The sequence below is a fragment of the Neovison vison genome, chromosome 5, assembly GCF_020171115.1.
Source record: "Neovison vison isolate M4711 chromosome 5, ASM_NN_V1, whole genome shotgun sequence".
Classification (NCBI taxonomy): domain Eukaryota; kingdom Metazoa; phylum Chordata; class Mammalia; order Carnivora; family Mustelidae; genus Neogale; species Neogale vison.
In genome coordinates this window covers 13,289,161-13,315,613 of record NC_058095.1, presented here as the reverse complement: position 1 = coordinate 13,315,613, position 26,453 = coordinate 13,289,161, and the positions used below count along the sequence as shown (strand labels likewise).

General features: G+C 38.0%; 1 protein-coding gene across 4 annotated transcripts in view; it reads left to right on the top strand.

Moving 5' to 3' along the window:
* Positions 1-26,453, top strand: part of HELZ (helicase with zinc finger) — a 162,834-nt gene that overhangs the window by 64,158 nt on the left and 72,223 nt on the right. For 3 of the 4 annotated variants that reach the window (XM_044247589.1, XM_044247591.1, XM_044247590.1), the window contains 5 exons: positions 1,115-1,382; positions 14,888-15,221; positions 16,120-16,250; positions 21,792-21,971; positions 22,543-22,647. In XM_044247589.1, coding sequence (XP_044103524.1) covers positions 1,115-1,382; positions 14,888-15,221; positions 16,120-16,250; positions 21,792-21,971; positions 22,543-22,647 — 1,018 coding nt within the window. The remainder of the gene's footprint in view (positions 1-1,114; positions 1,383-14,887; positions 15,222-16,119; positions 16,251-21,791; positions 21,972-22,542; positions 22,648-26,453) is intronic. The other variant, XM_044247592.1, reaches the window with a different exon arrangement.

Genomic DNA, 26,453 nt, shown 5'->3' with positions numbered 1-26,453 from the left:
TGTCTTTTGGATGATTATGCTTAATATGTTTGTAGTTTATATATAACATTTTAATATAGGAAAATCTCTCACTAAGCCGTACATGGCAATTATGCATTGTTCTCTCATTGCAAAGATAGTACAGGGTAATTTATTTTTGTGTTTTGAAGACCAGCTGATGTCTCTTTAAATTTCTTATTATATCTTCCCAAATTTTAACCTCATTTGTGAAGCCATCTTTTCAATTATGTTACATTAAAACTGGATCTCAGCCTAATGAGTCAGTCAGGCAACTTCTTTTTCCCCTTTTAGTTACGTTTCATATTTACAGGGATATGTATGTTCCACCAAATAGAAAATGTCACATGCACTGCAGTCAGAGCGCGCCTCCCCAGGGCTTAGAATTGATGTTACGATAAATTTCATCCTGTGCTGGTACTCTGCTACAGTTTTTTCCCAGAGATGTCAGAACTTGAACAGTCATTCATTTTGACATTGTGTCCTACTTAACGGTATAATGTAACTGAGGCTAAACTGAATTTTTCTGAAATGGCATTTGAATGCTACATTGTCTCATCTTTTAATGAGGAATTAGCAGTACTTTTACATGAATGTTTCCTAAAAGGTATTTGTTTGTCGTAAGTTGACTTTCAGAGAGTTTCACTGCACTTTACTATGCAAGAAAAGACACAGTTTTCTGATCTCGTCTTGCTGTCATGGGCAGGTATTGGGAGTAGGAGGGGAAAAGTGATTTGTCACCTGATAGATTTTATCTCAGGAGGAATTTATCCTGCAGTTAAGATTTCTTTTGACTGTCAGTGAATCTCTAAATGTTAATCAGTATTTTCAATATGTTAATGACTATTTTTGTTACATTCTACCCTAATGTTAAAAGAAAAAGGTTTTTTTTTTTTTTTTTTTTAACACGTGGGTTCCTATTTATGTTATTTTGTTAAGCTAGATAAAAGATTTCTGATATGGGGAAGATTCTCTGTCAAATGGGTTTTTGTATTGTTCTGTTTTTAAGAATTATGAGCTCTAGCATATAAAATGCTCCTACCAAAATGTGTAATGTATTATTTGGGAATTTTAATGTTGTGTTCCTTTATAAATGTGTTTTTTTGTTTCCGTTTAGATCTTGAATACCTGATGCATGCAAAACAACAGCTAGTAACCACAGCTAAGCGTTGGGATTCTTCTTCTAAGACTATTATAGATTTCGAACCCAATGAAACTACTGATTTGGAGAAGAGCCTTCTTATCAGATACCAAATTCCTCTCTCTGCTGACCAGCTGTTCACCCAGTCCGTTTTAGACAAATCGTTGACCAAGACCAACTATCAGTCACGGCTGCATGACCTTCTTTATATTGAGGAGATAGCCCAGTATAAAGAAGTCAGCAAGTAAGTTACTTCAGAAGCACTTTGTTTCCAAAGAAACCCCTCCCCATTCGATGGTATTTTTTTATTTTTAAAATGGAGATGTGCCTAAGTGAGGCGAGGTAATAACGGTTGTTATTCGATAGCTGTTGTTTAGTGCTGTGTCCTGTTCGTCTCGGTCTCCCTGGTGCACAGTATATAGTTCATTTCCACAAGACTGCCCCGTGCTGGGATGCAAACATACGGTCCCTGCTGCACAGGAGCTTTCTGTTAATGATAGAGTGCGGGCTCGGTGAATATTTGTTGAATAAATGTACAAAAACTGAAAGAGACTACATATTTTGGAATGTAATTTTATGAATGAAATGATTGGAGACGTCTGGGTGACTCAGTATGTTGGGCTTCTGCTTTGGGCTTGGGTAATAATCCTGAGGTCTTGGGATCGAGTCGCGCATCAGGCTCCTTAGGAGCTCAGCGGGGAATCTGCTTCTCCCTCTCTCTCTGTCCCTCTCCCTGCTTGTGTGCTCACTCTTACTCTCTTTCTCTCCCTCTCAAGTAAATAAATAAAATATTAAAAAAAAAAAAAGAATGAAATGAATTAAATCTTCAGGAAAACTATTTGTTAATAGTAAAATACTTTTCAAGACACTTATAAATGCTTTAACATACTTTACATTTTATCCATATGCCACAGGTGAAGACCAAGGGTAAATCCAGGAGCTTATTTGAGGGACACCTGGGTGGCTCAGTCGGTTAAGCGGCTGTCTTAGGCCTAGGTCATGATCCCGGGGTCTTGGGATTGAGCCCTGTGTCAGGCTCTCTGCTCAGTGGGGAGCTTGCTTCTCCCTCTCCCTCTGGCTTGTGCTCTCTTCCATGCTCACTTGCTCGCTTGCTCTCAAATGAATAAATAAAATCTTAGAACAACAGAAAAACCAAAAGCTTATTTGAGTCATTATAGGAAAAGTAATCTTAGCAATGAAATTTTGGGGCACCTGCGTGGCTCACTTGGTTAAGCATCTGACTCTTTTTTTTTTTTTTTTTAAAGATTTTATTTATTTATTCGTTAGAGAGAGAGGGAGAGAGAGAGTGCGAGCACAGGTAGACAGAGTGGTAGGCAGAGGCAGAGGGAGAAGCAGGCTCCCCACCGAGCGAGGAGCCCTACGCGGGACCCGATCCCAGGACGCTGGGATCATGACCTGAGCCGAAGGCAGCTGCTCAACCAACTGAGCCACCCAGGCGTTCCTAAGCATCTGACTCTTGATTTTGGCTCTCAGCATGGTCTTGGAGCTGTGAGAGCAAGCCTTGCATTGGACTCTGCACTCAGTGTAGAGTTGGCTTGAGATGCTCTTCCTCTGCACTCCCCACCTCCTGCCCTTGGATGCATGCTCACTCGCTCATAAATAAATAAAATAAATTTTAAAAGATTAAAAAAATGAAAGTTTGAGTGAAGGAAGATAGTAATGAAGTCATTTAGTAGTAGCATTCCACTTTTTCAATAAAATGGAAATAAACCTTAAATACTGAACCATAGTTATGAGACAAATATATATTTTTTAAAATTTATTTTTATTATTTGACAGAGATCACAAGTAGGCAGAGAGGCAGGCAGAGGGGAAGGAGGAAGCAGGCTCCCTGCTGAGCACAGAGCCCGATGCGGGGCTTCATCCCAGGACCCTGAGATCATGACCAGAGCCAAAGGCAGAGGCTTAATCCATGGAGCCACCCAGGCGCCCCGAGACATAAATGTATTTTTTATAAGTAGTTTTCTCTTTGGGTATAGCCTAACCAACCTATTTTTTCCCCAAGATGTCTTATTTTGGTACCTTATCATTAATATTATTATTTGACAGAGAGAGATTACAAGTAGGCAGAGAGGCAGGTAGAGAGAGAAGGAGGAGGAAGCAGGCTCCCTGCTGAGCAGAGACCCCGATGCGGGACTCGATCCCAGGACCCCGAGATCATGACCTGAGCCGAAGGCAGTGGCTTAACCCACTGAGCCACCCAGGTGCCCTCATTAATATTATTAATAGATACTGAACACTCATTAAGGAATATATTCAGAGAAAGAAAAGTAAAAAAATACCTGTGTTACTCTATTTATAGATCTAGCTTTTGGAACATATCTAATTTGAAATTAAATACTTGTAAAATTTACAATGTTATATAGAATATATTTTTCATTACTCTTAAGACTTCAAATTATGGCCACTGATGGTCTCTTACAGGACTTTTATTAACTGTGTCCATGTACAGTTCTAATGAAATAGTCATACTAAATAATGAGGACCAGGCAACCTTCTCGGGTTCCCTCCCTCCTCAGGAGCTTTGTACTATCACTTTGCTATCGTTCAATAAACCTTGAAAAAAAAATAACAAGGACAGTGGCTTGTATCATGTATATTCACATTATTAATAGCATATATGTTATTTACATGGTCATAGGTTTCCTTTTCCTCAGTAAAGAAAACATTGATTAAAAAATTGTGAATATTGGGATGAAATGGAGTTTAAAAGCTTACCAGAAAAAATAATGAATAATGTTTTTCTGAAAATAAATAAATTGGAAAAAAAAATAAAATAAAAAATAATAAATATAAGAAAGTATTACCAAAAAAAAAAAAAAAAAGCTTACCAGAGTCTTAAGAGACTATTCTGGAGTACCTTATTAGAAATTCAGAAAACAGGGGTGCGTGGGTGGCTCAGTGGGTTAAAGCCTCTGCCTTCGGCTCAGCTCACGATCCCAGAGTCCTGGGATCGAGCCCTGCATCGGGCTCTCTGCTCATCAGGGAGCCTGTTTCCTCCTCTCTCTCTCTCTCTCTTCCTGCCTCTCTGCCTACCTTTGATCTCTGTCTGTCAAATAAATAAATAAAATCTTTTTTTTTTTTTTTTTTTTTTTAAGATTGTATTTATTTGTCAGAGAGAGAGAGAGAGCAAGCACAGGGAGGCAGAGGCAGATGGAGAAGCAGGCTCCCTGCTGAGCAAGGAGCCCGATGTGGGACTCGATCCCAGGATGCTGGGATCACGACCTGAGCCGAAGGCAGCTGCTTAACCAACTGAGCCACCCAGGCGTCCCTAAATAAATAAAATCTTAAAAAAAAAAAAAAAAATGGAATTCAGAAAGCATTATGTGTTAACTTACACTTGTTTAAATGTAACAAATAAATATTGTTTGTTCAAGTTTAAAAATTATTCCATATATGTTACCTCAGAACTTATAACTAAAGATCAATAAGCTTATGGATTATTACCTTAAAATAATTTTTTTCAAATGGAGATTTGGGATATCTGGGTGGCTTAGTGGCTTAAGCATAGGACTCTTGATTTCAGCTCAGGTCATGATCTCTGGTCATTAGTTAGAGCCCCTGTTGGGCTTATGCTGGGCATGGCGTCTGCTGGAGATTCTTTCTCTCCCTCTGCACTGCACTGCCCCCCCCCACCCCCGCCACTTGCTCTTGCGCTCTCTCCCTCTCTTTAAAAAAAAAAAAAAAAAAAAAAAGGAAATTTGAAAAGATATAAGAATGAACCCTACAAAATTGTGGAGATCAGATTCTGATTACGAAACTAAGTGGATGAAAGTTCACTCCAAGAGTGCCTTGTAAGGGCTTCTTAGAGCCCATACAAGGGACATCTAGGTGGCTCAGTCAGTTGAGCGTTTACTCTTGGTTTGGGTGGGTTGTGGTCTCAGGGTCATTGGGTCGAGTCCTGTGTCAGGCTCTGTGCTGAGTGTGGAGACAGCTTGTGTTCTCTCTCCCCCTCTTCCCCTCCCCCTGCTTGCTCGCTCTCTCAAATTAATAAGTAAAATCTTAAAAAAAAAAGCCCATATAAGAGGGTTTGGAAATACCTGCATACATGCAATGTGAAATGAACACCTGTGGCAGACTCAAGTTGGTATATTTCTGGAGGAGGTTTTTTAGGCAGTTTATATTAAAGGTCTTTAAAAGGTTTGAACCTTTTGGTGTAGTAATTCTACTTCCGAGGAATCATCCTGAAGAAAGAATCAGAGGTGAAGTTAAAGATGCCTGTACGTAATTGTCTTTCAAAGAGTAGTGAAAATAAGTAAATTATGATATCGCCATATAATCCAGTGTTCTGTGACTACAGTTGTTTCCCCTCATCCGTGATTTCCCTTTCCGTGGTTTCAATTGCCTGTGATCAGCTGTGGCCCAGAAGCATATGCTGCTTCTTGAGATCTGTCATCAGAGGGTCAGTGACAGCTTAATGCTACGTCACTAGGTTTTGTCATTGACCTTACTTCATCTCATCACTCAGGCATCTCATCATCTCACATCATCACAGAAAGTGTGAGTACAGTACAGTAAGATATTTTGAGAGAGAGAGAGACACCCCACATTCACATGGCTTTTTTTTTTTTTACAGTATATTGTTATACTTGTTTTATTATTATTGTTGTTAACCTCCTTTTGTACCAGTGTATAAAACTTTATCATAGGTATGTATGGTTAGGAAAAAACAAAGTATAAATAGGGTTTGGCACTATTCATGGTGGGTCTTGGATCATATCCCATGCAGATATGGGGGGACTACTGTATTGAAATTATGTTCTTGAAGAATTTTCAAAACGGTAAAGATGCTGATGATACGATATAAAGGGAAAATATGCTAGTTATGAAAGCATCAACTGTAATTCTAATTTTGTATGAGTCTATATACCTGCATATACATGAACATATTTGTATATAAAAATATTGGAAAGAGTTAAAGCATTATGTGTTCTGGTTGATGAAATTATGAGTAATTTCTTTTTTTAATTTATTTTTTATTTTTTTTAAAGATTTTATTTATTTATTTGTCAGAGAGAGAGCGAGCGAGAGCGAGCACAGGCAGACAGAGTGGCAGGCAGAGTCAGAGGGAGAAGCAGGCTCTCTGCGGAGCAAGGACCCCGATGTGGGACTCGATCCCAGGACGCTGGGATCATGACCTGAGCTGAATGCAGCTGCTTAACCAACTGAGCCACCCAGGCGCTCCATGAAATTATGAGTAATTTCTATGTTTTTTTTTTTTTTTTTTTTTTGGTCTGTTTTTTAAAGATTCTGTTTATTTGTCTGCACACATGCGTGTGAGACAAGCACGGGGGAGGGGTAGAGAGAAAGGGAGAAGCAGGCTGAGCAGGGACCCCAATTTGGGATCTGATCACAGGATCCTAGGATCAAGACCTGACCTGAAGGCAGATGCTTGCTTAACTGACTGAGCCACCCAAGGGTCCCTTTTTTATATTCTTTTTTTTTTTTTAAATATTTTATTTATTTATTTGATAGAGATCACAGGTAGTCAGAGAGGCAGGCAGAGAGGAGGAAGCAGGCTTCCCACTGAGCAGAGAGCCTGATGCAGGGCCCCATCCCAGGACCCTGGGATCATGACCTGAGCCGAAAGCAGAGGCTTAACCCACTGAGCCACACAGGTGCCCCCCTTTTTATGTTCTAATGTGGTTTTCTCTATTTTTGAAATGTTGTATAATGACCATATGTTACTATTATAATACGAAAAAGCAAACAAAGAAATAGAAAGAAGGTTAGGATACTATCAGTTGCAGTACTTGGTGATTCAGGTGTGAAATTGCCTTTAGAGATGAAAAGAAGTAGTAAGGAACATCTGAGCTTTCTCTCTCTCTTTTTTTTAATCTTTAAAATTAGGTCTTTAAAATAGTTACTGATTCAAATAGGGATGTTTACAAATTGAATATAAGTCTATAGGATCACTTTTTATATTTATGCTAACTACACAAGAGTTAGAAGGATCTTAAAGATGGAAATGAGGGGACTCCTGGGTGGCTCAGTGGGTTAAGCCTCTGCCTTCGGCTCAGGTCATGGTCTCAGGGTCCTGGGATTGAGCCCCACATCAGGGAGCCTGCTCCCCTCACCCCACCTGCTGTTCTGCCTACTTGTGATCTCTCTCTCTCTGTCAAAAATAAATAAAATCTTTATTAAAGATGGAAATGAGAATTTATTGCTGCATGTCTAATGTGACAAGTAGATAGTACTATGTTAGAGAATTTGAAAATTTCCAGTGGTTCTCTCACCCAGAGAGGAGACCCCCTGGATGTGAAGACCGGTGAATTACACTTCTGAATTTGACAGGCTTGTAAAATTTTGGGAAGCACAGCATAGAGTTTGTGCACATACCAAGAGGCAAATCGTCTTAATTATTAGATGGAGTTCACAGAGGGTGTCTGTAAGCAGATGGACGAGGGACAAATAACAGATATAAACTGAAGAATTTTGAAAATTTATTGACGAAGTTTTATATATACTTAAAAAATTGTATTTTCTGTTTTTTCCTTCTTTCCCCTTTGAACTTAATATATTAATTTTATTGTTGCCTTGAATTTAATTCACATTTGATTGTTAATTCTTTAAGCACAAATAACTTGAAAGATGTATTTAAAAAATGAATTTGAGGGGCTCTGTATGCAGCTACTAAACTATTTCAGCAATTTTTTTCTGTAAAGGTCCAGCAAGTAAATATTAAAGGCTCTATGGACTTGGTATAGTCCTTCTTGCATAGCTTCTTTGTTTTGTCTTATTTTATTTTTTGTTTTTGTAAAAACTGTTCTTCGTTAAGGGTTATACAGAACAGGCAGAAGGTTGGATTTGGTCCTTGGGCCATTCTCTAGTGTATCTGATTGGATCATTTTACTTGTCTGTTTTGTCAATACCAGTCATCAAAGCAAACCCATGTCACCATTAGAATGGTAAAGAATGTTTTGCTGTGGATTGAGACTCAGTTTAAAGCCAGAAGACAGTGGCTTGGGTAAACGGAGTCGTCCCTCTAAATGACTCGGATGTGTATTGACAGTAGTATGTATTCTGTATGCAATGGTATGTGCCTCTTTGAGATGTAGTGAGACTTAGCCATGATTAATAGGGTATTTCCTAAGATCAAGAGAATGTATTGGTCATTTGTGAACTTTGACAATTAAAAAAAAAAAAAGATTTTATTTATTTATTTGACACACACACAGAGAGCATGAGCTGGGGTGGGGGAAGAGGGACAAAGGGAGAGGGAGAAACAGGCTCCCCGCTGAGCAGAGAGCCCAATGCAAGGCCTGATCCCAGGATGCTGGGATCATGACCTGAGCCAAAGGCAGACACTTAAACTGACTGAGCCACCCAGGTGCCTCAGAACTTTGACAATTGAAGCAGAATATTGCCCATCATGAAAGTAATGTCAAGGTTTTTACATCTTAATTGTAAAGTTTGGATTATATTTTTACATTTTTACCTTATCATTCCTTCCTTGAAAATGGGATTGAATGATGCCTCCCAAGATTAGACAGAATAGGGGCTCCTGGGTGGCGCATTGGGTTAAAGCTTCTGCCTTCAGCTCAGGTCATGATCCCAGGGTACTGGGATCGAGCCCTGCACTGGGCTCTCTGCTCCTTGGGGAGCCTGCTTCCTCCTCTCTGCCTGCCTCTCTGCCTATTTGTGATCTCTGTCTGTCAAATAAATCAATAAAAGCTTAAAAAAAAAAAGACAATATATTTTGGCTTGAATTTGGATGTAGTAATCAAGTTTATCTTTTTATTTTTTTTTTTTACTTTAAAGAAAGGGATGCTTTTTTAAAGCAGTCTGGAAATTAAGATTCCTTTTTATGTTCAGTTCTAGTGTGAGATGTGTGGGGGTGAGAAGGACAATACTGAATTTCATTTAAGTTTTAGAAAATGCCCTTCAGTTCTTTCAAGATTAAGGAAAAAAAAAAGTATTTCTCTTGTCTTCAGCGACATGTTGATATGCATTCAATTATGATTCTACCTTGAAGTGAAAGCTATCTGATTCTTAGATGCACATTTTCAAAAGAAATTGACTCTTGGCTGAAGCTGTTGTGTCCATTAAACTGTGTAGCGGTGTGCCTAATCAGGTTGCCGGGGCTTCTCGGGGCTGACAGCTGGCGTGACAGGCCTGGTGTGTGGATGTACATTTCGTCATTAAGATGGGTGAGGCGAGGCCTCCGTTGGGTTTGCCTGAGTTCTGTTGCTCTGCCTCAGTAAATCCAGGTATTGGCTTATTACCTTGGTTGATTTTTGTTACCATTCATTTAGTCAGAAATTGTGTGAAGTGAAATTCTGCATATAGCTTTGAAAGTCTTTTAAAGTTATACTCGAGAGATATAACTGTTGCTAAGATTGATAGAGCCATATTTCTTTTAGCTGATATTAAATTGGTGCAAATTTGCTTGGCTGCTATTCTGCTGTTTCCCAAAACGTTAGGAATTGTATAAGCTTTAAGGTTGATTTCAAAATGTGGCAAGCAGTAATGGAAAGATGGTTTTTCTTTTTATTAAGAAATATCTTTGTTAATTGTATAATATATTTTGTATTCTAGGTATTTCTGAGTTATTAAATCTTAAAAATATATATGCTGTTTTAAATACTTAAGATATCTTACTAATATAATTTATTTTTAGGCTGTTAATCTTCTAGAAAATTAAATATTACTAGCTGTAACTTCTACCAGAAGTTCTATTATGTCTGTGTCTTGAACATATGATGTATCTTCTGGGGGAAAGCTGTATTTCTTAGTACTTTTATTTTCTAGTGCCTCTACCTTAGGAGTTGTGTTGTAAGGTACAACTAAATGTCATAAGAGGATTCTGTTACTGCTTTAAGACTGAGGTGAATTTTTCGTGCTTGCTAAATTGTGGTCAGGGTTTTGGGAAGGCAGATTCTAAAACAGATGCAGCAGAAAAATTTTAATATATTGCCTTAGTTGAGAAAATATTATGCAATTTCTAGAATTTGTTGGGGAATAGTATAAAGTAGTTGAAATAGAAATATGTTGCCTGGAAAAAATCAGGTTATTATGAAAATGTAAAAGTAATTCAATGAACAAATTTTTTTGAGTATTTAAAGTGTTAGGTTCTAGACTGGCCACTGCTGATTCTAAGACAAACACACTGTTTCTTCCTCAAAAGTTTGTAATCCATGAAACGAATATAACACTGTATGTTAACTAACTGGAATTAAAATAAACTTAGAATAAAGTTTGTTACCCAGTGAGGGAGACAGACCTATAAATACAGGGTTGTAATCCAGTGTAATAAGCACTGTAATAGCGGAAAGCACGAGGGTCCCACAGGAGAGCATCTGCCCCACAGTAATGGGGAGAAGGAGGATAGTCAAGTCAAGGAGGGAATGAAGTCGGCTTTTGGGAATAAGATGGTGTTTAAGCTGCAATTTTTTTTTAAAAGATTTTATTTACTTAGAGAGGAAGTGTGAGAGAGTGCTCTCCTGTGCACATGTTGGGGTATGGGTAGTGGGAGAGAATCTCAAGCAGCCTCCCTGCTGAGCAGGGAACCCGATGTGGGGCTCTATCTTATGACCCATGAGTTCATGGTTCATGAGTTCATGACCTTAGCCGAAACCAAGAGTCCGACCCTCAACTGACTGAGCCACCTGGGTGCCCCTTTAGGCTGAATTTAAGACAAAATAAACAAGAATAAAACAAAAAAACAGGTAAAATTGTCAGATGAAGAATACAAAGGTATGTTAAGGTTCTTACATCTTAATTGTTGGAAGGAACAGGATTTGAGATTAAGAGGATAGAATTTGGGGGGAAATTGCAAGTTGGTCATCATAGCTGTAATGGAGGGCTCATGCTGGGTTGGGTGGGGTGGTGAGAGAAAGCTGTGTAGGCCTTTCACGGAGAGCCAGAGGAAGCTGCTTATCTTCAGACTTAATTTTGCAAAGATCCTCTGGTGGTGGTGTGAAGTACAGATTTGAATCAGGAAGTCATGTTAGGAGTTTGTTATGGTTATCCATGTTCAGAATGTTAAGATGCAGAGAAATTAGGAGGAAGAGGACCCAGCAGGGCTTGGTGAATGTATGATGGGGGATTGAAGGATGGTGACAGACACAAGGTCAAGGATAACATGGTTTCTGTCTCGAACACCTAGGTTGATGAGAGTGCTGTTGCCTAAGATATATAATACATGAAAGACTAGTTTGGGGTGACAGAAGGGGACGTCAGATCGTGACTGTGTTTTGCTTATACTGGGTTTGAAGAGCATATAAGCGAAGGTGTCTGTTTGATGGTTGGGTTTACAGCCCTGAGCTGAGAGATCTAGGAGAGGGTGACCTCACCTGATGAGAACCTACAGAGTGAGAAGAGGGCGGGGTGGACTTTTAGCAGGTGGCCAGTGCTTGGGTGGAGGATGGAGGAACTGCTAGAAAGGTAAGAAAACTAGAGAGTATGACTTTCGGGAAGTCAGTAGAAGAGGCAGTTTCAAGAAGTGAAAAGTGGTTGCAAAATTAAAAAAAATTAAAATTGTATATCAACTTTAAACCACTGAGCCACCCAGGTGCCCCAGCATTGTATATCAACTTTAGAAGCAAAGAGACCATTTCTTCTTTCCTTTTTTTTAAAGATTTTATTTATTTGACAGACAGAGATCACAAGTAGGCAGAGAAGCAGGCAGAGGGAGGAGGAAGCAGGCTCCCTGCTGAGCAGAGAGCCCGATGTGGGGCTTGATCCCAGGACCCTGAGATCATGACCTGAACTGAAGGTAGAGGCTTAACTCACTGAGCCACCCAGGCTCCCCTCTTCTTTTCTTTTTAAAGATTGTGTTCACTTGAGAGAGAGAGAGCGAGCCTGCACGCACTCGCAGGGGGAGGGCCAGAGAGAGAGGGAGAAGCAGACTCCCTGCTGAGCAGGGAGGCAGAAGCGGGCCTCAATCCCAAGACCCTAGGATCATGACCTGAGTTGAAGGCAGATGCTTAATCAACTGAGCCACCCAGGCACTCCCAAAGAGACCATTTCTTTTTTTTAAAAAAGATTTTATTTATTTATTTGACAGAGAGAGATCACAGGTAGGCAGAGAGGCAGGCAGGGGGGGGGGAAGCAGGCTCCCTGCTGAGCAGAGAGCCCGATGCGGGGCTCTATCCCAGAGCCCTGAGATCATGACCCGAGCTGAAGGCAGAAGCTTTAACCCACTGAGCCACCCAGGCGCCCCAAAGAGACCATTTCTGAATGAAGAATGCACTATAAGAAATTTCTTTCCTCTCTGAAAACTTTTATGACCGTAAATCTCATATATGTGGAGTAAAGGAAAGTAAAAATTTAACTGTATTTGAAAAAGTGTGATAAGCCATGGGCTCCTGTTCTTTTTTAAAGCATATGTTGTATTACCAAAAAAAAAAAAAAAAAGCAGGTCAACATAGATTATATGTAAACTGGGGAGTGTAGTATACTTTTATTTTCTTTTTATGTGAATCTTAGTACATGTTCCAGTCTTTAAAAAGAGTCAGATGTAATTAGATAACATACAAACTGTATTTCTTTAAATTATCATCCTACTTTTCTGTTTTGGATCTAGTAAAATATGCACAGAGAATGAGAAAAATATAACGTGATTTTTTAAAATAATTCCACACACATGGCAAATACTGCTAGAATTCATTTAATCCTCATTAGAGTCGGATCATTAAATACTAACTTTAGTATATATTTATACATGTTTTTGGAGTTTAAGTGTTCTGTTTTTAGGTTACGAATGGAACTTAAAAGCTCTTATTATTTATTACATGCATAAGTAGCTATTCAGGTATGTTATATTACTTAAAGATTTCTATAACAATATTTCTCTATCCTTATACTTTTCTACTTTATATTTTTACTTTTCACTTTTCTAACTTAAAGTATATAAATGGACATTCAACATTTTAATATGGTGTTTTTCTTTTCTTCTTTTTAAAGATTTTATTTATTCATTTGAGAGAGAGAGAAAGAGAGAATGAGGGTGGGGAGAGAGACACAGGGAGAGGGAGGAGCAGACTCCCTGCTGAGCAGGGACCCCCCCCCCCAATACGGGATCTATCCCAGGACCCTGAGATTGTGGCCTGAACCGGAGGCAGACACTTAACTGAGCTACCCAGGCACCCCTTAATATGGTGGTTTTTTTTTTTTTTTTTAAGATTTTATTTGTTTGTTTATTTGACAGAGATCACAAGTAGGCAGAGAGGCAGGCAGAAAGAGAGGGGGAAGCAGGCTCCCAGCTGAGCAGAGAGCCCGATGCGAGGCTCGATCCCAGGACCCTGGGATCATGACCTGAGCTGAAGGCAGAGGCTTAACCCACTGAGCCACGCAGGCGCCCCCAGATGTTTTCATTAAGAAAGTTTACAGTGTTTTTAAAAAAATTTTTTTTCTTAAGAATGTGTAAGATAGGGACGCCTGGGTGGCGCAGTTGGTTGGACGACTGCCTTCGACTCAGGGCGTGATCCTGGAGTCCCAGGATCGAGTCCCACATCAGGCTCCCAGCTCCATGGGGAGTCTGCTTCACTCTCTGACCTTCTCCTCGCTCATGCTCTTTCTCACTGTCTCTCTCTCAAATAAAAAAATAAAATCTTTAAAAAAAAAAAAAAAAAAAAAAAAAGAATGTGTAAGATATTCTTAGCATCATGCATACAAAAGAAGATTTGAAAAGAAGACAGTTCAGTAGTACCATTAAAAAGTAGCCTTTTCCACAAATGGATATTTAGATTTTAAAAGAACTTAATTTTTTTTTCATTCACGTAATTTGAAATCTTCTGAAGAAAAAGTAGAAAATGTTACCTTTCCTCTTTTACTGCTTTGTCTTCTCTCTGCGGCACCGTTTCAGAATGGCAAAGGAGAGAGCTGTCCGTTAGTTTAAATCTTTCTTCCACCTCCTATTTCTTGACCAGGTAGCTCGATCCTCTGTACTTGTTTGTCACACACATTCTTTCTCACACTCATGGGTACAAACGGGAGTGCAAGTGAGTGCACTGGCCGTTGCCTGATAGTCTAGCTCTTCATTCCGCATGGGATCTGTCTCAGTGTAGTCATGAACAAAAGTTAATTCTGGATGTTACTCGTTAACAGCATTGAAAGAAAAATTTCACAGTTTGAATCTATTGTGTACTTGAAAAGCCTCAGTTTAATGAAGGTCCGTTTTAGTTTCAGTGCTGTGTTTCTGTCTGGCTTTAGGGGATTTTGAGGCTTTAATGGTTCTAGGGAGTGTTCAAGCAGACTTCTGAATTAATTAACATGTGATAATATTTCATTTTATTAAAATACCATACTTAGCTTTATTTTAAATGTTTAAGTTTTATTTTTTTTTTTTTAAAGATTTTTATTAGAGAGTGAACGAGAGAGCACAACTGTGGGGCGAGGCAAAGGGAGAAGCAGCCTCCTCACTAAACAGGGAGCCCCATGCAGGACCCTGGGATCATGACCCAGGCTGAAGGCAGATGCTTTAACCGACTGAGCCACCCAGGTGTCCCTTAAATGTCCAGGTTTTAAAAATGTTTGTTTTCTTCAGCTCAACTAAGTAAATGCCTTTATGTAACTTAGATGAAAGTTTATTGACTTAAAAAAAAGTTTTGTTGTTTCCAGCTTGGATTAATGACAGAAAGGTAATATATGGTTTGTAGCTCGATGGAATGGAATTGATGGAGTTTTAGGTTTTTGTACGTTTAAATTTGATCTATTTTGTTCTGCTCTTCTAGTTTTTTTGTTTTGATGTAAAGCATTCAGACTCATTTTCTACTTTTGATTTAGGTTCAACCTTAAAGTGCAGTTGCAGATTCTAGCAAGTTTCATGCTCACTGGAGTTTCTGGAGGTGCAAAGTATGCTCAGAATGGACAACTTTTTGGTCGCTTTAAGCTTACTGAAACACTTTCTGAAGATACTTTGGCTGGACGGCTGGTGATGACCAAAGTCAATGCTGTTTATTTATTACCAGTCCCTAAAGAGAAGTTAGTACAGACCCAGGGAACCAAAGAGAAGGTTTATGAAGCTACTATTGAAGAAAAAACAAAAGAATATATATTTTTAAGGATATCCAGGGAATGCTGTGAAGAACTTAATCTTCGGCCTGATTATGACACACAGGTGTGTTCTGAAGTGAGGTAACTTAATTATGGTTGTCTGTAATGTCCCTGTCAGCTGATACAATTCTGGTTTGATTTTCTACCTTCTGTTCAAGCCAAAAATGCAGTTGATTTTGAAGTGTTATAGAGGTGGGTGGAGAATTAGACCTCTGGTAGCTCTCGGAGAAAACCAGTTTGGTGATTAAATAACATCTACAATGTTTCAGTCTTACATGAGGCCAAACTTTCTGATTAGAATTTTAAATCAGCAATAGAAGAACAAATTAAAGGAAACTAAGCCACAATCAGGGACAGTTCTCATTGGAGGTTGTTCCAACTGCTTATGTTCTCCTCTCTTTGTGGTTGCTTAGGTGAACTGTGTGTTCACTCTGCCATATTTAACTGGAGAGCCAATCTTCTTTAAAATTTTATTTATTTTTCTTTTTTCTTTTTAAACATAAAATTGGTGGTTGTTATTTATTCATAGTAAATTGATACAGTGTCCTGGGCCTGATTTTTTTTTTTATCAACTTAAGAGATAATATCTCACAGATGTTCTACAGATTTCATCAAATATAGTATTCATAGGAATATGGTGGAACAAGATAACCTTTATTTAGATACTAAGTGACTCATAAGTACTTCATTTTCTTTAGATGTTAAATAAGGTTAATAATGATATATACATCATTGGTACTAGTAAGTGGATAATTTATGTAAAGTGCACATTACAGTGCCTGACAGTAAGTAAACAAAGCAAATATTAGCCATAATAGTTCTTATTAAAATAACATTGCACTTAAGAGAATCTCTAAAATTGGCTTCCCTAAAAGGTTATCTCCACAAAAATTTTTAGCAAGCTGCAAGCATTGATGTTTGCATTCATGCATTTAAAAAATTTTTTTTATTTTGTGTTTCAGGTTGAACTTCAGTTTCAATTAAATCGATTACCCCTCTGTGAAATGCATTATGCGCTAGACAGGATCAAGGACAATGGGGTTTTGTTTCCAGACACCACTATGACTCCAACCATACCTTGGAGTCCTAACAGGTACAGAAAAGGAGATGTCTCACTAGAAGTGAAGTTGAATTTCTGTATCAAATAATGCCAATATAGTTTTTAAAGCAAATTTGCCATACTCTCCAGGAGCCGTGTATTAGTAGAGAAAGAGGAGTGAAAAAGCCCTTGAAAGGAAACATTTGAGTTTCATCATGTACTTTATTCACTTTTCCTCTGAGTCTAAATGAGTTCTGTTGCTTTTCTCAACAGCCTTAATTTGACAGAATGCCAAGCGATTCAGGAATATTTCTGAGTATAAGTTGAATGGGAAAATTAGGATCTTTTAAAAGTGGTTCAAACAGTTCATTTAAAATGATTTTTATCATAGATAATATTTCAGAAACTGCTCTCAGGTTAAGGGTTGTATAAATATTTTCCTGCTTCAATTCATTTTGGCACATCTTTGTAAGTGTCTTTGTAAGGGTACTTCTGATTTGTTTCCAGACTAACCCTGATGGCTGTATGACTGCATCTTTCTTCTCGTCCTTTTCCCTGAGTTTTTATCTTCTCAGCCCCTGCTGCTGCCCTGCTCATTCCACCTTTTATTCCTTTCTTTTTTAATCTCAATAGAAGGTTATTTATTTATCACTTGTGTCACTCCAGTCATGGTCGGGTGGCCCTGCTCCACCACTGATGGAGGCCCTGGTATCTTCAGTAAGTGGTTTCCATGGTTTCACCCCGTGTGTTGGCATCCAGCTGGCAGGCAGGGGAAGAATGACCACAGGGGATCACGTAGGAAAGTTTTATGGGCCAGGCCTAGAAGTGGCCCATAGCTCTTCCCCTCACATTCTATTTCTTTCAGTTCTAAAAACAGAACAAAGCACAAGATGCCTTACAACAGAAAACCCAAATCATTTCTCCCTTGTTTCACTTACCCTTAACTATCTTTTTTGCATTCTTCATTTTATTGCCAAAATTCACGAGCAGGAGTAGTTTATGTATTTCCGCTGTTCTTTATACTCATCCTGTGATCTCTGTTTTCCACTTCCTCACTGTCCTGGAAGTAATCAGTGATCTCTAATTGTAAAACTCCAGTCTTCTCAGTTCCCATTTGGTTTACTTTCTTTGAACCTTTTCCCTCCTTCCGTTCTTACGGCCAGTGTGTAATTTAGAGCTGGGATACATAAGGAACCTTACAGTCGGTCTCCTGTTCCGTAGTTTGTGTCTCCGTTCTCTGGTCCATCCCGCATATTTCTGCCACAGTTAGTTTGCTAAAATAATCATTTCATTTCAGTGGTTACATATCTATGAGGGTGTCTCCTTGATATGTGGAGAGTCCAAGCGGCCGAACACCATCCTTGTGTTATGTGGCCCCATTGACAGGGCTTTCCAGCCATAGCTTCAGATTTCTTCTACTTTTTTCTACTTGACACCCCTCCTTCCCCGTCTAAATCCCCATGCTCTAGCCATATTGAGTTACCTTGAAGTTTCTTTAATTGGCCCTACACTTAATTTCTTTCTTTCTTTTTTTTTTTAAAGATTTTATTTATTTGACAGAGAGAGAGACAGAGCGAGAGAGGGAACACAAGCAGGGGGAGTGGGAGAGGGAGAAGCAGGCTACCCGTAGAGCTGGGAGCCCAATGCAGGGGACCCGATCCCAGGATCCTGGGATCATGACCGGAGCCAAAGGCAGATGCTTAATGACTGAGCCACCCAGGCACCCCAGTTTCTTACCAATTTTTAAAAAGTTGTGGTAAAATTTACATAATGCAAAACTGACCCTCTAAACCCCTTTTTAAGTATATAGTTGAGTAGTGTTAAGTATATTCACATTGTCATGCAGTCATTCTCCAGAGCCTTCTCATCTAGCAAAACTGATACTGTCCACCCATCAAGCTCAGAGTTTCCCCCTCTGCCATTTTTATCTGTAAATGATTTTCTTTCCTTTTTTTTTTTTTAAAGATTTTATTTATTTATTTGACAGAGAAAGATCACAAGTAGGCCCTGAAATAATCTTTGCCCAGTGTTATCTGTTGATCCACCTATCCTTTAAGATTTAGTCCAGCTCAACTGCTCTCTCCTTCAAGGAGATGAGCCTGACCCTTCCATTTTCATTTTTCCAAGAAAAATATCTTGAGTACCTTCTGTGGGCTAAATTCAGTTAGTTTTGTGCTTTCAAGCATAATTATTCTCAAATTATTTTTTGTCACTTGCGTACATTTTCCCGGTTTTTGTTACACTCTGAGATCTTTGAAGGAAGAGACCGCGTCTCACTTATCTGTCAGTCCTCAGCAGGGCCTTACACATTATTAATGTATGACATATTCAGCTGACTTAGAGTTTCAAGTTTAAAGAAGGAAATTAAGGTTTCAAATGTGAGAGCATACCAGTAAACTTTTCCGCCTGTACTTGATATGTTTACTTCTGAAAATTATATTGTACATAACGGTATATTCAAGTACAACTGACTGCAAGGGTTAACTGCAGGAGTAACAGAAAATGTCAGGTATCAGGAAACATCTGAGCAGGAAGAGATTCCGTACTGCTGTAATTTAAATAGCAACTAAAGGTGTCTGAGTGGGGGAATATACTGAGAAACCATTAGCCATATAAAGTCTTTTTGGGGATAAGGTGGAATACAGGTAGATACATGAGCATGTCGTCTGTAAACTAATTATAAAAATTCATTAGACCAGGGGGAAAAAAGGACTCTGAATTAATGTGATTCAGGGTTTAAGTAATTTTTATTCAGAATGAGCTTGAAGAGACTATGTTATTTTATTTTAAAGATTTTTATTTATTTATTTGAGAACAAGTGAGTGAGCGCTAGTGGGGCTGGGCAGAGGGAGAAGCGCACTCCCCGCTGGGCATCAAGCCTGACGCGGGGCTCGATCCCAGGACCCTGGGACCATGACCTGAGCCGAAGACAGACATTTCCCCGACTGAGCCACCCAGCCGCCCTGAGACTGTTATTTTAAACTGTGAAAATCGAGATGGGTCTTACTGGCGCATGTATTCTAAGTCCTCTTCTCTCTGTTGAGCAGGTGGCACACTAAAGACAACTTGTGCTCATTGGCCCTCCTCATTCATGACCAGAAACTGTAGAGGTGACCAGCATTGATGGTTTCTGATCTGCTCTGAAGCGTTTATTTATACTGAAGCAGTTGATAAGTAGAGTGGGCTGTATAAATAAAGAGATAATATGTTTTAGAGCTATACCTATAAATTCGTCATGAATGTCTTAGGTCGATACTTTTATATATAACTTACTATTTGTCTCATTTATAAGTTCATCGAAGTCACCACATTTGAAGAATTAGAGCATTTTTGGGAAAAGTTTTGTTTTTGGAAGTGTGTATTGGTCAAGTAATATGTCATTTTTCTGAAGTCCTCAGTGAACACGGTAATAGAAACTAACGTTAATTGAGCACTGACTGCTCAATTATTTTTCTAAACAGCTTTTCTAAACAGCACCTCATTTGATCCTAGAAAGACCATCTGATACACAAGTCATTATCCCCATGTATAGGTAAGGGAGCCACTGGGGTCAGGTATGGATGCAAGTAATGGTTTACTGAACTAACTGTGGCTTAAACAAGTAGAGATGGACGCCCAGAGGTAGGTAGGTGGTCCAGGACTTGCAGGGGCTCCGCAGTACCATCCAGGACTGAGGTCTCCTCTCCTCTCCACCTTAGAGCATACTAGTTTTCTTCAGGCTGGTTTTCTTCCTGACGTCTGTTACCTCTTGATTATAAGAGGGCAGCTGCAGTTTTGTTTACCAGGATCTCTTTCCAGCCAGGTGAAGGAGGAATGCAGAGGACCAAGAAGGGCTTCCTCCTAGGGAGGCTTTGTTTGTGTTTTATTGAGTCAGGGAAGAAGCCCTTCGGAGGGGCCTTTTCCTTTAAGCTCATTGACCAGAGTTGGATCTCCAGCAGAGGAGGGAAGGCAGTTGAGTGTTTTAGCTGTCTAGGCTCAGTAGCAGAGGAACCGTTCCACGGTTTTCCACATATATTAGATCTGGATTTAGCGATTACCTAAAGTAATTTCCTCTTTTATAGAAAATGGAACATTGCTAGGTGCTGACAGAATTATGAATAAATAAGCTGTCTAATGATGAGAGATTCTTTGAAGTCAAAAGCTTGATCTTTAGTCAGTGGTTTCCAGGAAATCTAGTGCCACTGGTCAGAGTTCTTTTGTTTTTTACTTAAAAATTTTAAGTTTTGAAAAAATAAGTGATGGCTTGTTTATATAGTCAAAAGTTTATTTTCTAAAGTTTTACATTTCCTCAGAGACTTCCATTTGTTTGAAATTATCTGTCCGAATATAGCATTAGTTACACTTTTTAAAAACTGAAAGTATTAAGATTTTCCAGGAATAACTGGTTTCTGATTACTGTAGAGTACAGCCTCAGAGAGAAGGAATTTTCCCATCCAAACTGCGTCTTGCAGGAGTATTTTGTAGGCACTTTGAATGTAAATTTTCTAAGCATCTCTTTACACACCCTTCCTATTTTGGTTTACATCCTTATCATTTTTGCCATAGTTGTTGCAATATTTAGTATTTTAATTGTAGTTATGGAAAAGAATGCTGTTGATTCTCCACTTGGTTTGATCCCTTGTAGCATCTGCTATCCATTTAAATCCTCGAAACTTAGCCAAGTCATAGAAGGGACACTCGTAAGATAGATCCCATTACAGCAACCATTTGTGCTACTGTGACAGGTGTTCTCTGCCCTGAAAAATAGGACATAAGTACATTATGTGTATGGGGGAAATAATAGAAAACATTTCTTATTGTTTGGCCTTTGATACCTTTTTTTAAAAAAAAAAAAGATTTTATTTATTTATTTGAGAGGGAGAGAGAGAAACAGAGCTAGTGAGAGAGCATGAGCATGGAGGAGAGGGAGAAATGGACTCCCTGCTGAGCAGGCATGCTGCCGTGCTGGCTCTACCCCAGGACCCTGGGATCATGACCTGAACTGAAGGCATATGCTTACCCAAATGAGCCACCCAGGCGTTCGTCCCTCTTTGATATCTTTTTTTTTTTTAACTGCCGTTTTCTGAATTAAGAACTTTGTAAACATTTAATAATCTCTTAAGCAGGGACATAAAGGTTTTTTCTTTGCCTCTTGTTTTCAATTTCACTAAAGAGAGCTTTCAGTGGACTAGAATTTGAAATGTGGTTTGTCTCCCTTTTGCATTTTACTTGCTCTGCAAAGAAACTAATACTTCTTTATTACCAGAAAAAAAGTTTCCTGATCCTTTTATGTAACAGGGAAATTAAATTTTTGAGACATTGCCATTACTATTCATAGGCTTGGTAGCAGCTAGACTAGAAGTGTGTGTGCTTTCTTCAGTTATCACAATCTTTTTGCACTTGGAATTGGACAAAATAATTAAAGTGAGTTTTGATCAATATAGTGAAGCACCCTGCACGGCTCTGTTGGGTATATTTCTGAAAGGAAGTTTTAGAATAAGTGTTTGTTTTTGTAGGTGCTTTGTTTCTTCAGTATTTTTAATGGTTCAATAAAATTTAGGCTTGTGTTTTATTTGTAAGATGCATGTGTTTACAATAAATTTTTATTTTCTGTAGACAATGGGATGAGCAGTTGGATCCTCGGCTAAATGCAAAACAGAAAGAGGCTGTCCTGGCCATTACAACTCCACTTTCAATACAGCTGCCTCCTGTTCTCATCATTGGACCCTATGGGACAGGCAAAACATTCACTCTAGCTCAGGCTGTCAAGCACATACTCCAGCAGCAGGAGACGAGGTGAGGTGGTGATATGTGTGCTCCGATTTCATCCTTAGGCCACAACCTCTGTCCTTGTTGTGAGCACAAAGCCAAGGCTAGCAAGACCATATTAATTCAGCTTGGGAAAATTAAAAACAACAACAACAACAAACCACCCCCCCCCAAAAAAAAAACCCGCAAAAAACCAAAGGAAAAGAAAAAGACCCACACCAAAACCCGAAAGGACTAAAATTTGGAAAAAAAAAAAAAAATACTGTTTTTAAAAATTGGCAACATAGAAAATGATAGCTTTTAAATAGCCATCTGAACTCCCAAGTCTGCTAAGGAATTGTGATATACGTTAGAGCCGAAAGACTTGGGTGCATAAAGTTCTGTGTGTTAGATTTAAAAGTAATTTGGGGAAACTTGTTTCCTTTACAGCTTAGAGAGTTATAGTTTCCTGAAAACATCATTGAATAATATGTTGGAGATTGATGAGTAGGTTGAGGGAAATGTTTGATATTAAGATGGCCACTGCTTTTGTTTGGTATTCTACTGCTTGAGTAGTTTTGTGTTTTATCATTCTTTTTATTTGCACCATTTATTTCAGCAGGATCCTCATTTGCACCCATTCTAATAGTGCTGCTGACCTCTACATAAAGGATTATTTACATCCATATGTAGAAGCAGGCAATCCCCAGGCAAGACCTCTCAGGTATTTTTTAAGGCTTATTATGTATCTGTGTCATACTTTATTATTCTTAAGAAAAGGTGTCTTTAAAGATTTTAGTAACTTGGAGAACACAAAATCTTTAACTGTATATTGGCATTTGGAGGTGATGCCTTTTGAAGCAGTCATTTAAAATTAAGGAAAAATTTAAAAAATCTTTGATCATTCATTTCTTAAACATTAAGAGAAAGACATCCTTTTTTAAGTTTCATATGTAAAAATGTTGTTACAATCTGAGCAAATTTTGATGTGTACCTCTAAGAGCTACTAAGATGAAATAATATAAAAATGATTTGCTTAAATCAAATTTAATTGAAATTCTAGCATATTTTGCATGGCCGAGTAGTCATGCAGTAGATATAAAATTTTGACTGTGATCATGCAGGTAATTTCATAGAAGTTACACTTTAGAGAAGCATGAAATATTGAAATGATTTCTGCAACAAAATGTAATTCACTGCTATTTACAACTTTTTACTATCATATAAGAGACGAAGTGCCAAAGAAAAGTTTACGTTGATATAGAAAGGTCGTTTTAAGTGTATATGGATATGAAATGTACCTAAATACGGATTGTGGGGGAATAAAATCCTTTTCTTCAGAAAACAATAAAGAATCATTAAATGGTTGTTTATACACCATTTGCTTTCATTGTTATATGAATTAATGTTTGGTTTTGCCATTTTACAAACTAATATGTCATGCCCTGTGTTGTTTGAATACAATTATTGCTTACAAATTAATTTCTAACCACACTTTTGAATCATAATCCACTAACTTTTTATTTCTAGTTGAGTCCAGGCATGGAAAAGTGAGATTATGCCATTTAATTCTTAATAACCACAACCAAAGCCATTTGAATGATTTTACAATTGCATTAAAAAGAACAATAAAGAAAAAGGTGGTGTGGTCTGCTAACACAGGTTTTTATGCCATACTTTGTTTCCACTCTGGAAGATAATTCAGAGCAGAAATAATTGTTTCAAGTAGAATCCAGTTGTATTTAATAAGAAAATATCACATATATACCATCTCTATAAATGAAAATGTGGTATTTATCACTGGATAAGTTCATCAGTGACTAGTGTGCTTCAGATTCTGATCTTTCTTAGTCATGAGTAAAAACTCAGCAGCTAGTAGCAGTTTTGCAATGAGTGTTCTTACTTTGGTGGAGGTGTTTCGTTTGCTTTTATTGTGTGTGTTTCTGTCTGTGTATGTGTCTGTTATGTAGGAACTGTGACAACTTCAGTTATCATGGTGTACGTGGGCTTGGAAGCAATGGAGTAGCCCCCTCACATCTTGATTGACCTAGGATATAGGTCATTTGATATTTGGGGCTGAAGAGCTATTGTTGATTAACATCTGCCATGTGACTAGCATTATGTTTAACTTTTCCCATGCAAAATTATGTTTTGACGGTTATAATCTATCTAGATGTGTAGTATTAATAAGTTATGTCTCAATAGGATGTATGTGTAGTTGTAGTGCCTCAGACACAGAAACTGGCTCTTTAGCAGAATATCTCACCTCTCTGTAAGTCTCAAGGGTGGTTCAGTCAAAAAGCTTGGAAGGTACTTAAATTTCTAGTTACTGCATTTAGTAAATGGAATAAAATAAGAGGGTTGACTTTTTCTAAATCTTTTCTTTTTGTGGTCCTATATTTTCACCATGGTTTTTCTCTTTGGGAATGGTGTTAACTTGTAAATGTATTTCCTAGGAGGATGGTGCATTGAATTACTAAAATTTATTAGTACCGTCTGTTATTACATTAATTCATATTAATTTGTAATTATCCTGATGGACAACAAACATGAAAGATATGAGAGATGGGATAGAGGAAATTAGCCTGACCGAGCACTCTGGGGAGATGAGCTTTATCTGTCCCAGGATACAGGAGAAGGAACACAAGGGGGCACTAAGTGTCTGCGCGTGACTTTGAAGATTTGCTGTGTCTGTGGTGTAAGGTGGTTGAAGTTTGCCATGGTAGATGCCATAACATGTGAAAATGGTCATAAGTATTAAATAGTTTAATACAGTACATATGACATATGTTTAAATAAACACATTTACAGTTGAAATATATAAAATTATATTACTTGCTGGGAGTTGAGCTTAAAATATTTGGGGTTGAAGATTTTAGAAACCATTTGAGATTATATTTTATTTGGCTTTTACCTCTTATTTCATCAGAATTAATAGACCTTAATTTGGACAAGAGAGGAAAACACAGTTTCTGTGTAGGGTTCTGAAGATCAGTATCTGGTTTTGACAGAATTATTACTTAGTAGATAGAGGTTATCCATGGAGAGAGTCTATAGTTATTGCTTTCTGGACAAATAGAAGGTATGTGTTGTTTTATACAGATCTTCAGAGTAATAGATTTTATTCTGGAATCAGGTGTTTCTGATTCTGTAGTAGCTTGTGTAGTAAGATTTTGGAAGGGTTGTTTATTGTTTATGAATTCAATACATGAATAAAATTTCAGTGAATTAAAATTATGTATTACCAGACAATCTCCTACTTTAACAGTTATAATTCATGTGGGATCATGTGGGATAGTTTGTTCCTAGAAATATGTAAATTACTTAGTTGGTGTCACATTTAATACTATGAGCTTGAAGGTGTCACTTGTCACTGTTCTCCAGTATTGAAAAATGTTAGTTGTGTTTCAATCTTATAGATAGAGTCTACCTTAAATGTTGCACAAAATGAAAGCACAAAGAAAGTATTTAAACTTTTTGAAGTCAGCACCAGAATATTTACTTTTAAGGAAATATATTCTTTTTTTTTTTTTTAAAGATTTTATTTATTTATTTGACAGACAGAGATCACAAGGAGGCAGAGAGACAGGCAGAGAAAGAGGAGGAAGCAGGCTCCCTGCTGAGCAGAGAGCCTGACGTGGGGCTCGATCCCAGGACCCTGGGATCATGACCTGAGCCGAAGGCAGGCGCTTTAACCCACTGAGCCACCCAGGTGCCCCTTAAGGAAATATATTCTTAACAGTCAAACTTTGTCTTCTTACTAGTTTCAGCTTGAGGTGGTTTTCCAAGGTAATTGTAAAAAAAGTCAGTAGTGAGACTTAGAACTTCTATTTTTTATTTTTTCTTTGAGTAAAAAATGGTGCTTGGCATTAGAATTGATGAGTAATTTGAAAAACCATTTTTCCAGTTTTATAATGTGAAATGTTCATTTAGGAAAGTATGGAAAATACAGAAAGGAACAAGGAAGAAAATAAAATTATCTGTAATCTCAGCACCCAGAGATAAATACCACTAACATTTTAGAGTTTAGTTTCTAGTAATTCCTTGGTTTAAATGCACGTACTTTGGTTAATATTTATGGAATCATAATTTTTTAAATGATTTTTTCAGATAATTTGTAAAATGAGATTTTTCTTTTTTTTTTTTAAGATTTTTAAAAAATTTTCTTTATTTAACAGAGAGAGAGATCACAACTAGACAGAGAGGCAGGCAGAGAGAGAGGGAAGCAGGCTCCCTGCTGAGCAGAGAGCACGATGCAGGGCTTAATCCCATGACCCTGAGATCATGACCTGAGCCAAAGGCAGAGGCTTAACCCACTGAGCCACCCAGGCGTCCCAAGATTTTTCATTTATTTTGAAGTAAATTCCACTTTGCTGATGTGATTAAACATTTTTTTATTAAAACCTAAAACTCTTCTATTATTTATGTTTTATTAAACTAATATTTTTTTATTATTTATTTGTTTACTTAAAAAATTTTATTTATTTGAGAAAAAGAGAGTGAGTATGAGCAGAGGGAGAGGTTGGGGGA